Source organism: Hibiscus syriacus, unplaced genomic scaffold, assembly GCF_006381635.1.
Source record: "Hibiscus syriacus cultivar Baekdansim isolate YM2019G1 unplaced genomic scaffold, ASM638163v2 tig00111013_pilon, whole genome shotgun sequence".
In the NCBI taxonomy this organism is placed as follows: domain Eukaryota; kingdom Viridiplantae; phylum Streptophyta; class Magnoliopsida; order Malvales; family Malvaceae; genus Hibiscus; species Hibiscus syriacus.
Window position 1 is genome coordinate 18475 of NW_024062953.1, and position 12796 is coordinate 31270.

Genomic DNA, 12796 nt, shown 5'->3' on the forward strand with positions numbered 1-12796 from the left:
AACATCTTTTGTTGCAGAGACCAAAATTCACTTGAAGTTCAAGCCAATTGCCAAGGATACTCCCATTATGCTTCAGATGACATGACATGGTGTATATAAAATGTTACAACATAGAAATCAAACATGGTTCCATAATATACTGGCACAAATTATTCTGGATCAATTTAATTTCTTTTTTATGTGCATCATAAAGCTATGCAGGTGTTTTCACTTGCCGCAGATGACTCCCCAAGAAATTCTGACCTTAACTGCATCAACAACCTGCCTAGATAATTCAGGCCTTCACCTTCCCGACCACCGCCCCAGAAAAGATCATGAGGCGATGCTTCAACTAGAACCGACCCGGCGGTTGATAGTAACATGGAATTCAAGTGAGGATATATCGAGAACTTGCATTTCAGTGCTCTGTACATAACATCAATCTTCACACTTTCCCAATCAGATCTTACCTGCATTGTATTGCATATCAGGGTTTCACCCATGTTTTATGTGAGAAAGACATATATAGCAACTCAAAGGCTATGTCACTTGGACTTGGGTGAATCAAAAATGAGATTTTCTAACACTAGTATGGTCAGAATGTTCTAAATTTTTCATTTTGGAGGATCTTTAAAGGTCATATCCCCATGTTTATGTGTCAGACACGTGTCTTAAAGAAACGTCCAAAATTTTGTTTTAAAGAAACGTCATATACTTCTTCTGCTGCAAGAAACAAAATTGGAGAAGGTTCAGAGACAATTTCTCAGGAGGAGTGGTTTGAATACTCTTCAAGGGTTTGCAGAATCTCCAGCAGTGGGTTCTTCTGGAGGGTTATTGAGTTGTTAGGATGAGTCCACTTTTAAAGTGGATAATCTTATTATAAACAGAAGGTTTATTGCAGTTTTCGGGAAATTTCGAACTTCAAAATTTAGGTGTAGTTTTATTAATGTATATGGGCCTAGTGTTGAAGAAGAAAAAGCTAGCTTCTTTGAAGAGTTAGCTGTTTTTATGTGGTCAGAATATTCCTTTATGTGTGGGAGGTGATTTTAATGTGCATCTTTCAGAAGAAGAAAAGGTGGGGAGAGCTCCAAACAGAAGTTCTATAAGGATTTTCAGTCACTTTCTTCAACATACAGGTTTAATCAATTTACCTTTAGATGGGGGCAGATTCACTTGGTGTAACAACCAGGATTTTCCCACCTTTGTTAGACTGGACAGGTTCCTAGTGGATGTTCACTTCCTAGAAGCATTTCCTGATGTTACGCAATATTTGTTACCAAGGTCAGTGTCGGATCACAATGCCATTTTTCTTGAGAATGAGGGGGTTAGTTGGGGTAAGAAACCTTTCAAACTATTTAATTATTTGATGGAGGAGGAAGGCTTTCAGAATTTAGTTGATTCTACTGTTAAAGAATGTAAGACTGAACAGAGGAGAGCAGGAATCCTATCTATCCTGAAAACTACTAAACTGGCGATAAAAAATTGGGCGGGAAAGAGAGACCAATTTCCTTCCGTACAGATTGCATAATTAGAAAAAAAGATTCAATTGGAAGAGGAAAAGTTACAGCAGCTGCAAGTTTCAAATGGTTGTGACAGGGGAGCAGAATTGATTTCTATGAGGTCAGAATTATGGAGGCTGTACAAGATTGAAGAACAGATATGGTTTCAAAAATCGAGATCAAGATAGGTGGATGAAGGGGACCGCAATACAAGATTTTTTCACACTTGTTCTTCAATTAGGAGGAAAAGGAATTTCATGAGTGCTTTGAATGTCAATGGAGAGATCACTCAAGATCCATCTGTTATCAAAGATAGTGTCAAGGATCATTTTTTTGGAATTTATTACTCAAGTTCTACCTTGGAAGTGGAAGATATGAAGCTGAATTTTTCCAAAATTTCAGTGGAGCAAAGTGATATTCTGGAAAAAGAATTTACGGAGGAAGAAATTTGGGAGACTCTACAATCGTGTGATAGCAACAAAGCTCCCGGGCCAGATGGTTTTAATATGGGCTTTTTCAAGAGATTTTGGTCTGTTCTTAAGGTCGATATTCTGAAATTCTTTCATAACTTTTATTTGGGGAAAGATTGGGAACATGGAGTAAATCATACTTTCATTACTCTTATTCCCAAGGTGGCTAATATTAGTGGATTAGATGATTATAGACCTATAAGCCTTGTAGGAGGATTGTACAAGATCCTTTCTAAATGTTTATCGAGGAGATTAAGGAATTGCATTTCTGATTTAATAAGTCCTACGCAGTTTGCTTTCATTCCAGGTCGTCAAATTCTGGATTGTTCCCTAATAGCTAATGAGGGGGTTGATTTTTGGAGGAAAAAGGGACTTAAAGGATGTGCGTTTAAAGTTGATTTTAGGAAGGCTTATGATACTGTGGACTGGTCTATTTTGTTTAAGATTATGGAGAAAATGGGATTTGGCTTCAAATGGAGGAGTTGGATAAAACAATGTGTAACAACGGCTTCAATTTCAGTTTTGATAAATGGGGTCCCTTCTCAGGAATTTCCTATGGCAAGGGGTCTCCGTCAGGGCTGTTCTTTATCTCCTTTGCTTTTTAACTTAGTTGGGGAGCTCCTAAATTTACTGATTCTAAAGGCAGTCTCTGAAGGTCTGTTTTGTGGACTGCAGATTGGGAGGAATGAGTCTGTTTTCAATTTATCTCATCTGCAATTTGCAAATGACTTAATCATTTTCTGTGGGGCTTCGAAAATGGAGATTTCAAATGTTAAAAGGGTCTTAAGAGTGTTTGAAGTTATGTCTGGTCTGCAATTGAATCTCAAGAAAAGCAAGTTATTTGGAGTAAATATGGCTACAGATGAGGTTGAGGAGTGGGCGACGGCAATTGATTGTGCAGTGGGGAAATTTCCTTCTGACTATCTAGGTCTACCTCTTGGTGCAACACGGAATTCAACCTCTCTTTGGGATCCGGTTGTATTAAATTTTAACAACAAACTAGCAGGTTGGAAAGCTGCCACTCTTTCTTTGGCAGGGAGGTTAGTCTTGAGATCGATTCTCTGTTCTCTTCCTACTTACTATTTGTCTCTATTCAAAACTCCCTCGTCCGTAAATTCCAAACTCAACTCAATCATGTCTAAGTTCTTATGGGGAGGTGGAATGGAGAAAAATAAGATTCATTGGGTTAGTTGGCATAACGTGTGTAAATCTAAGGAGGCTGGTGGTTTAGGAGTGCTTAATATTAGTAACATGAACAGAGCGTTACTAGGGAAGTGGTCTTGGAGATTTGCTAATGATAAGGATGCAGTTTGGAGGAGGCTGATATGTTCTAAATACAATATTGATCCTTTTTCATTATTGTTCAATAGCAAAATCCCAGCTCAAGCTTCTTGAATTTGGAGTTCGGTGGTGAATGCTTATTTTAAATAAGACTCGTTTGGCTCTAATTTTCGCAGCATGTGCAGAGTTCAAGTTGGGAATGGTCAATTTATTCGGTTTTGGCAGGACAAATGGGCAATGGACTGTCCTCTTAAGGTCTCTTTTCCGAGGTTGTTTGCAATTTTTTCAAACCAGAGTGGAAAACTGATTGAATTTGGCGAGTTCAGTTCTTTGGGATGGATTTGGAATATTCAGTTGAGGAGAAGTTTGGCAGACTGGGAATTTGAACAGTGGGCTAACTTGATGTCTATCATTTCTAATTTCTGTCTGTTTAAAGAGGCAATCGATGGTCTGACATGGAAAGGAAACGGAACGGGTGTTTATTCTGTAAACTCATGTATGAAGACTTGTTCCTTGGCTCAAAAGGAGAATTCTTTTTGGAAGAATATTGTGTGGAAAGGTTTGGTGCCACCAAGAGTTGAGTTATTTATGTGGCAGGTAGTTCTTCAAAAACTGCCAGTGAGGTCTGAACTGGTTAAGAGAGGGGTTACGGGAATTGTAGAACTTTCTTGTCCTTTATGTAATTTGGTGGATGAATCTTCTTCTCATTTATTTTTCTCTTGTTCTGTTGTGTGGTCACTTTGGAACAAATTTGTGCAGTATTGGAGTCTTAATGTGGTTCTTCAAGAGAATGCGCAGAAGTTCCTCCAAGCTTGGGAAGATCTAAATCCTAGGTCTGCCATTTGGAAGTTTATTCCTGCCGTTGTCATTTGGACTGTTTGGAAAGCTATAAATGATATTGTATTCGATAAAGGGAAGATTGACCAACCTAACCTGTTTTTCTTAGCAAGAGTACGACTTGCATCTTGGTTTTTAGCTAAGTTTCCAGATTCTGTTATTTCTATGGATTCTCTAATCGGTGACCCTTCCCTAGGGGATTCATGCTTCCCACTCAACAAATCGATTGTTTCTACAATTCCTTGGTCCCCCCTCCTAAGGGCTTTGTAAAATTGAATGTGGATGCAGCTACAAGTTGTGATTGGAAGAGCAGTGGAGTTGCGGGTATTCTAAGAGATGAGGAAGGTCTTCTTGTAGGATCTTTTAAGGAGGCTACTGGTTCGGGTCCACCTATTTTGATGGAGTTAAAGGCTATTCAGAAGGGCTTACTTTTCTTTAATTCAGTGAGAGGAGATGTTAATGGTCGGTTGATATTAGAATCAGACTGTAAATTGGCAGTTGATTGGATTAGGAATGGAACTTTGTGTCCTCATTTTTTTGTCTTCATTGTCAGGGATATAGCAGTTAAGCTTAAAGATGTTGAGGGTGTTATTAGATGGGTCGCTAGGACAGCCAATATAGAGGTTGATGGGTTGGCTAAATCTGCCATTGGATAATTTCAGTGTGTTTTAGGGGTATTTTATTTTGGGTTTTTAGGAGTTTTTGTAAGGGACTTATCTTCATGTTGTAATCTTATGTATTTCATTAATGAAGTATAAGGCACTCTTTTCCTCCTTCCTCTGATGAAGGAACTCCTGAGTTCCTTAATCAAGAAGGGGGTTTTTAATGAGGCCTTCAATTCCTATAAAAAAAACGAAGTCACAGTAACATAGTTCACAGGTGTTAAGAGTTGGACATACTTGCAACCTTAACCCTGCTAGCCATTCCCATTGCTCAAAGGGTAGGGCAGAAGATGAATCCTAGACTTTCTGAAAGTGTTATATGTAGAATGACATTTAATTTTCAGAAATTTGCAGCATCCAAAATAACAGCATATTGTTCTATGCCAAGACAACCAATTTCTAGGCCTCTTGATGGTTGTTAATAGGTTAAATACCAGAAACTCAACATGTCCATAAACAATGGATGCTATATGAACAGCAGATTTGAGCATCCCTGTATAGACCAATTCAGAATTACCCGTGTAATATTTAATTAGGTTAGGCATAAAAATGAAACTAGAAACTATAGGCTTCCATGTAATATTATGAATGAGTTTTAAGCTATACTAGCAACATGAAGACTAGAAGAATGTTCAGATTTTCAGTTAAGCATACCAGATGAGGCTGCTGCCTCTGCATTAACCTTCCCATTCGAGCAGCTTCTTCTGGACTTTTGCTGATTTTATCTTTTCTATGCAATCCTGTTCTAGAGGATTGCTGACTCCAATAAACTTGTTTGCCTAAAAGTAGAAGAGAGCTTGAATGAATGTAAACGTGGTTAGGAGTAATGGAGCTTCCAAATATTGGGAAATACCTGGTAATAATGTTCTACGCTCAACCAAGTGGCATAATCGCCATCTTCATCAGGCATTTGAATAGGATGAGGAGAAAAGTTTGAGAAAGCACCATAAGGATCCCATGTTTTATAGAAGAATACGATGCTCGACTCAAAACGAGTAACAGTTGGGTCAATAGCAAAGGTTTCATCTTCTGAAGGAATAGTAGGTGTTAAATCTGGTATAGGCTGAAGAAATCCACTGATGAGCATATCAGGTCCAATCTGTAATAAAAAGCTAGAAGTAAAAAATGCAACACAAAGATGAATATAAGGTCAAAAAGAGGTCTTGTACAGAAGAAAAGCCAAATGGGGCATGCTGAGGAAACTTCATAATAACAAGCAAGTTTGTTCAAATATTTGAACTTTGAAATGTACTTGTGCAACTTCCTAAAGACAACAAACAAACAGGGAACAACATAATCAGACTAAAATTTCTGACATGCCCCCACCTCGTCGCACCACACAATGCTCCAATGGGAAACAACACCAATCTTTTATCAAACTTACATCACATTTCCTTTTTGTTGCTGTTGTTTTTATCATTGTTTTGCTGCTGTTGATGTTGCAGTTATAAAGTCACTACTCAATTCATACATTTACCATTAATAGTGAACAAAAGGTTCAAGATACCAACCTGCTCAAAGAAAACATCAATCAAATCCAGTGCTTGAGACATCTCAACCATTCCAAGTTCACCCACAGGAGAAGGAGCATTCTTCCCACCAATAATTTTAGGGGCAACAAATGCAAAAACCTGCAATCAGAAGGGCAAATGATAAATGAATAAGTGACTGAGTACCAGAAGCAATATTTGGAACTATATCTCTATGCCCTAAGAGGTTGCAGAATCCTTGATTCATAGCACGCAAAAATTGCAATAGAAAGTTTAAACAGTTGAGTAGCAGCTTATAACAGCAGTTGACACATAGCTGTCTTCCTTGAAAAAGTCAGCAGGTTTCTAGGTAGAGACGTCGGACTGAACTAGTAAACTACTATTACCAGTAATGACATATTCGCCCATTTTTAAGAGAAAAACATATAAATCATAATATGGATACGGATCATATCACAAGATCCAGAGAAAGACTTGATGTTCTATTGAAAGAGAAGTATTGAGACTACACAATATGTCAAAGGATTAATTCTATCCACTAGAACAGCCCCACTTTAAGTTAAAAAATAATTAAAAACAAATGAGAAGACTGCAATAACCTTGTGCAATACACCCGATGAAATAGCAGATGCAGCCAAAGTTCCTCCACACTCCCATAAAATGGAAAGGTACCCTCGGTCGTGAAAATATTCCATTACATCCCTGGGATTTAAGATGTCAAACTCCACTACCTCAACTCCTTTAGATGCAAGAAATTTCTGGAAACTCCTCCTGGCTCCCCTTTGTGTTACAACTACAGTAGATACATCAGATAGGTCCCAAAGATTTGCCTCCTCAGGAAGATCAAGCGTTTGAGACAGTACAATTCGAATTGGCATATGCCCACCTCCATGTCTTGCAGTCAGCCTTGGGTCTACATTAAAACAAAAAAATTGGTAGGTAATACAAAAACATTCTAAGCTTAGTCCACCACCTTATCACACAAAGGGGAAGAAGTGGGTGTTCATGATGCTTACTGTCCCTACGCACAGTATTCCCTCCAACTATAACAGCATCACTTCTACCCCGCAATTCAAAAACTCGATTCCTAGACAACTTGCTACTTATCCACGTTGCATGTCCGCTACTTGCAGCTATTTTTCCTATTCCATCCAAGGAAGATTGTCAGGAGTGACCCATATATTTAAAAGCTAAGTCAAAAAGATAATATTTTAACAACCTTTAAGTAAAGCTATTAAAATTTAAAATTACTTAAATGCATAATACTCACCATCAAGGGTCATTGCATACTTAAGAACGGAAAATGGAACACGAGAAGCAGCTCTATAGATCAAAGGTAAGTTGACAAGGAGACATGCCTTTCGAGCTTCCTACAATACAAAGTTTCAGATATATCAAGTATAATGGAAAGCATTTTTCATTTGATAGGCAGCATTACAATACAAAGAACAATCATGATACTGATAGAACATCAAAAAAATTAGATGATGAACTTGATACAGCTGCAGCATCCACTAAAGATTGTAATCTTCTGGATACTTGCTATCCCTGACCAGAAATACTTTGCTATCTAGTTCGAATCATTCCCAACATTAAACGTCCTATTCCATTCTTCTCTGGAAACCATGATTTCAGAATACACACTCTTAATCAACTTTTCAACTTGAAACCTTTCAAAGAGAACAAAATATTACATTCTTCAAACAGTTATACAGTACGGTGTTCTCCTTTTCCTCTGACAAGGCAGGTGCATGAAGATAAACTATCACAGTGATTAAGGTTGTACATAGTCCAAGAAGAAACTCTACAAATAAATAACAGCACTTCTGATCCAGCAATATCAGCTGTAAGCAGAGCTGTAAAAATCGAAGAGCTACAGATATGCATAATAAGCTTTTCAATACGAGAAACACATACAGTTGTATGTTGCAGATTTAAGTCAAATTATTGTTACAAGGTCGTATCTCAAACGAAGGAAACAGGTTAAAATAGGCAGAGAAAACAAGATAGAAGTGTGAACATTACTATTGTAATAACTTGATATCAAAACTCTTCCCAGCAAGATCGAGGCAAAAGAACAAAAAACATGCCCCACATGCAATTAAGTTATACCTCCACAAGTTTACTTTGCATATCCTCTCCTAGAACATCAACCTGCAAACCTTGACTCCTTAATGCACGTATGGCATTTCCTCTAAGATGCTGAAGAGGATGTCTCATTCCAATAACAGCCCTAGTGATCCCTGCCTAATTTACAGAATATCAATGATCTGGGTGCTGACAGAACAATATGAAAATAAAAGAAATTATATCTGCCAAGTGAAGTTACAACACAGGAAAGTAACTGCTAGAAACTGCTCGTGGAATTAAGAAACAAAATATAAGTAACCAAGATAAATTAAAAACAAAACAGGATTAAAAATCCAAGATTTAAAAGGAACTTTAACTTAAGTCTCAAAAATCAAAAAGGTCATTGTAGACAGAACCACTAATTCTACTCCTAATTTCATCAGTCAATTGTGGCTTCAGAAACAAACATAAACTTGTCCACCTTGCTGTAAAGTACATTCTCTGTGTTCGTTTTTTGGCATAAAATGTAGCTCTGAAGCATTCAACTCCACTTCCTTATTAACTCTAGAGGAGTTCGTGGTGCACCCGAAAACCTCTAAATGAAATACCAAACCAGATTACGCAATTGTAAACAGACCCATCAAGCATTTGGCACATACTCAACTTACCTAGTACCGTAAATATCCGTAATTGTTAGGCTAAAGAAACATGCAAAAGTATTGGTATAAAACTAATTAAACAGATTCTTTCAATGCAGAAAACGTGTGCAATCATACACTAGTTTAAGGATACACAAATTTTGGTATGTTAATCATTGCTATGTGGGTAGCTATTGCAATTTTTCCCTGTGAGATGCTACACCCTCTTCATCCCCAAGATATGGAAGAAAACAAAGAAGGAAATTAAAACCTGAACCAGAGCAGAAACAGCGGTGTGGTCCCCATGGCAATCTCCGGGCTCCATGTTAACATAAGCCGTAGCGCCTCTAGACCGTTCGCCGGCGGCCTCAACAGCGAGTACCTCCGCCGGTTTTGTACCTTGGGCATACAGGTAGCCTTCCCCGGCCACGTCTCCTGATTGTGTGGCGATAACACATCCGAAATTGGGGTGCGGGGAAGTATAGCCCGCCGACTTGTCGGATATCTGAGCGGCGCGTCGGATGTAGGACAAATCTTGGAGGTGAGAATGGTTGTTGACGTTGGTGGGTTTGCACATAATTGGAGATGAGTAAGCTGCAACCGCAAATGAGAGCGCCATTTCAGCTTTGTACTGATCTTCAAAGTTCAAACTATCTGGATTCTGTATTTGTGAAGATAGCAGATTCTGGAAATCCAAAGTATTTGGTATGTTTGCTATTTCCACATTCACATTCGACCCGACTATGCCAAACCCATCTACTAAAATTTTCTAATATTTATTTCATCATCATCTCGGTTAATTTGGTGACGTGACAACGTTAACAAATTAATATTTAATTTTACCCTTAAACTACATTAAAATATCAAATAGATCTCTTAATAATGATTTTACATCTCATTTATATCAAAAGCTTTTTAATTTATATTTTTCAAACATCTCACCATCTTCAATATATTTAAACAATTTCTTTACAAAATGATAATTGTTATAAATCGATAATATTAATAACTAATTTGATACTTTTAAAACTTTAATGAATAAATAAAAAATTACTTAAATATTAATGATCATTGTTGTAATTTACTCATTACTTATTTAAGTGATTGCGGATACTTTTTAATAATTAGGGGTGTAAACGAGCCGAGTCGAGTTCGAGTATTACTGAGCTCGACTCGAACTCGAAAACTATAAATATAAGCTCAACTTGACGCGAAAACTCACAAGCCTAAAATTTTCAAGTTCGACTCGAACTCGAAAGATAATATTGAAACTCGACTCGAACTCAAAAGATAATATTGAAACTCGACTCGAACTCAAAAAGGCTCGAACTCAAAAAAAATCAAGAGCTCGACTGAAGCTCGAAACTCGAACTCGATTGAAGCTCGATTTTGAGCTCGATTCAAGCTCGATTTTGAGCTCGACGGGTTTTATTTTCTTTTGTTGAAACCCATCTACTTTTATACACTCACTTTACCCCCTTATTTCCAAGAACCAACGATGTGAGATATCAAACCAACTCAAGTTCAACGCTAAGTTTGACAATCTCAACAATTTGCCTTATCTGATCTAACATTGGTATATAAAAACAGAAAAAGATCCTATTAGCTTATGCAATAGCCTTCAATGGCTTCCATCATTATACCAATATTCATCTTCTTTTTATTCTCTTCAACTTTCTCTCTCAACGTTTCTTCAACAAATCTCTAAACCCAAATCTCACTTCCATACGAAGCTTCTATAAATCAACTCCATACCCAGGTTCTTGTTTCGATTCACTGAAGCTTTCCATTTCACTAAACATCAGTCTCAACATGCTTTTCTACCTCCTTCAAACCCTCAACACTGCACTATCCGAGGCTACGAAGCTAACAAGTTTATTCTCCAATGGCGAAAATGGAAACGTGATCGTCGAGAAACAAAGAGGAGCATTGCAAGATTGCATGGAACTCCATGAATCAACACTATCTTTGTTGAAAAAAACAGTGTCGAGAATCGAAGATGAACACAAGCAAACCTAGTCTATGTTGCTCTAGTGTCTGAAACATTTATTCGAGGATATGACCTCCAAATACATGGAACACCCAAGTAAAATATATACCCGTATTCAACATTTATACTCCAACCCAAGTAACGTAGACTACAGTAACAAAGGAACACAAGCAAGCCATTCAAGCCTCTAATAGTTTGCATTCATCTTAGAAGATAAATATCAAACTGAGCAGTGTAAAAAATTACAACAGAAAGAAGTGAAACTAGAAAGGAAATGAACTCAACTTGCTTTCCGTTCCCTGCAGGAAGTCCATAATCAGCAAGCAGGTACAAGAGGAAAATTTCATTCCAGACATCAAGTAAGCTAGGAAGACACCAATGGCTACAATCAGGTACCAACGGATTGTCATTCCACCCACCCACATGTGCATCTCTCCGGAAGGCTGACATTGAAGTTACATGCATAATGGTTATGGGGACAGTCATATTCTTTACCACATCAAATACAGTCTCTGAGAAAATGCTTTGATCCCTTCCTTCGGTTTCTGACAATGGATTTTGGGTCACATTGCAAAACCTGCGGGATTTTTCACTGATGCATAAACCAAAAAATAGTAATGATTTGTAAATTGACAAACATAGTTCATTTGGAAATTAACCAAATAAGCGAATATTGTAATAGATAATATGTAGATAAATGGTATTAGATTATTGACCGCGCAAGGAACCCATGAAATAGACCCAACTCCAAAGCCTTTTTATTAGAAGATTGAAGAATGAAAAAAATATTTGGGAAATTGTGAAGCAGATATCAAGTTGTGAAGCAGTTCAAATTGTACATAGAAATCAATTCAGGATTGTTTGTTGAAAAAGAGAAAAAGCTGCAATATATGTGTGTGTATGCCACTGATTAAAAGGATGGCAATCCAAAATAAGGACAAAAAACTTATTTAATTTAGCAACCATTTGATGTGTTTTCTGAAAGAGCATTATGGTGCATCAGAGCATTCCGCTCAGTCATAGGTGCAAGTGTCATAGTATTATTGGTTACCTCCAGTGCGATGACTCAAATGTTCGGAAGACGACAAGTGTTATGTTGGCGTCAATCGTGTTCTTAACCCATGACGCCCAAGTACTTAATGTTGTTTTATAGGCAGAAGGAATTGACATTCCAAGCTTTACTGAGTTCCCAACCTGGAAGTAGCAACCACTGCCAAAGAAGACATTTAGGAAATTTTCTTGCATGTGTATGTAAAAGCATATGGGAAATGTTTTTTCAGGTAGTCATGGTAAGTTCATTGGATACTGAATGGTACAAATAAATAATACATTTCAAGTATATTTTTTAGGGTTTATGGTTTAGGATTTAAGGTTAGGGTTTAGGATTATGGTTTAGGTTTTAGGGCCTAAGGTTAATTACAAATACATTAATTAATCGACTTGGTACCGATTTATGAGGTAAGTACAATATAGTATATTGATATTAAATGCATTACAATATGGTTTAGTTGTATTATAGAATTTTTAATATATTTTTAAAATTTTATAATTATCAATAATGTATTTTTAATATATTTTTAATAATGTAATTTTAAAAATCTAAAATTATAATATAACATTTTTTCGAGCTACTCACAAGCTTTTCGAGTCGAATATCGAGTAGCGCGTTTCGGCTCGTTAAGAACTCGAGTCGACCTCGAGCTTGAGTCAAGTCCATTCGATCCGAGTATTTATCGAGTCTTGATCGAGTCGATCTCGAGTAGCTCACGATCTGTCTCATCTCATTTACAGTCCTACGTTTTATAATATCTCGAAATCTTTTTGAAGTATGATAATTTTAGTTAAAGTCGTCAGAGAGGTATAACAATTTTTTTTACAAT

General features: G+C 37.2%; 1 protein-coding gene across 1 annotated transcript; it reads right to left on the minus strand.

The window, feature by feature from the left end:
• Window positions 1-60: 60 nt before the first annotated feature.
• On the minus strand, window positions 61-9655 carry LOC120150010 (riboflavin biosynthesis protein PYRR, chloroplastic). The gene is given in 10 exon segments (XM_039162707.1): window positions 61-449; window positions 5383-5441; window positions 5444-5507; window positions 5582-5827; window positions 6240-6359; window positions 6818-7131; window positions 7235-7360; window positions 7489-7588; window positions 8331-8465; window positions 9198-9655. Coding segments are annotated over 10 exon segments (1776 nt in total). The 5' UTR covers window positions 9546-9655; the 3' UTR covers window positions 61-185.
• Between the last annotated feature and the right edge of the window lie 3141 nt (window positions 9656-12796).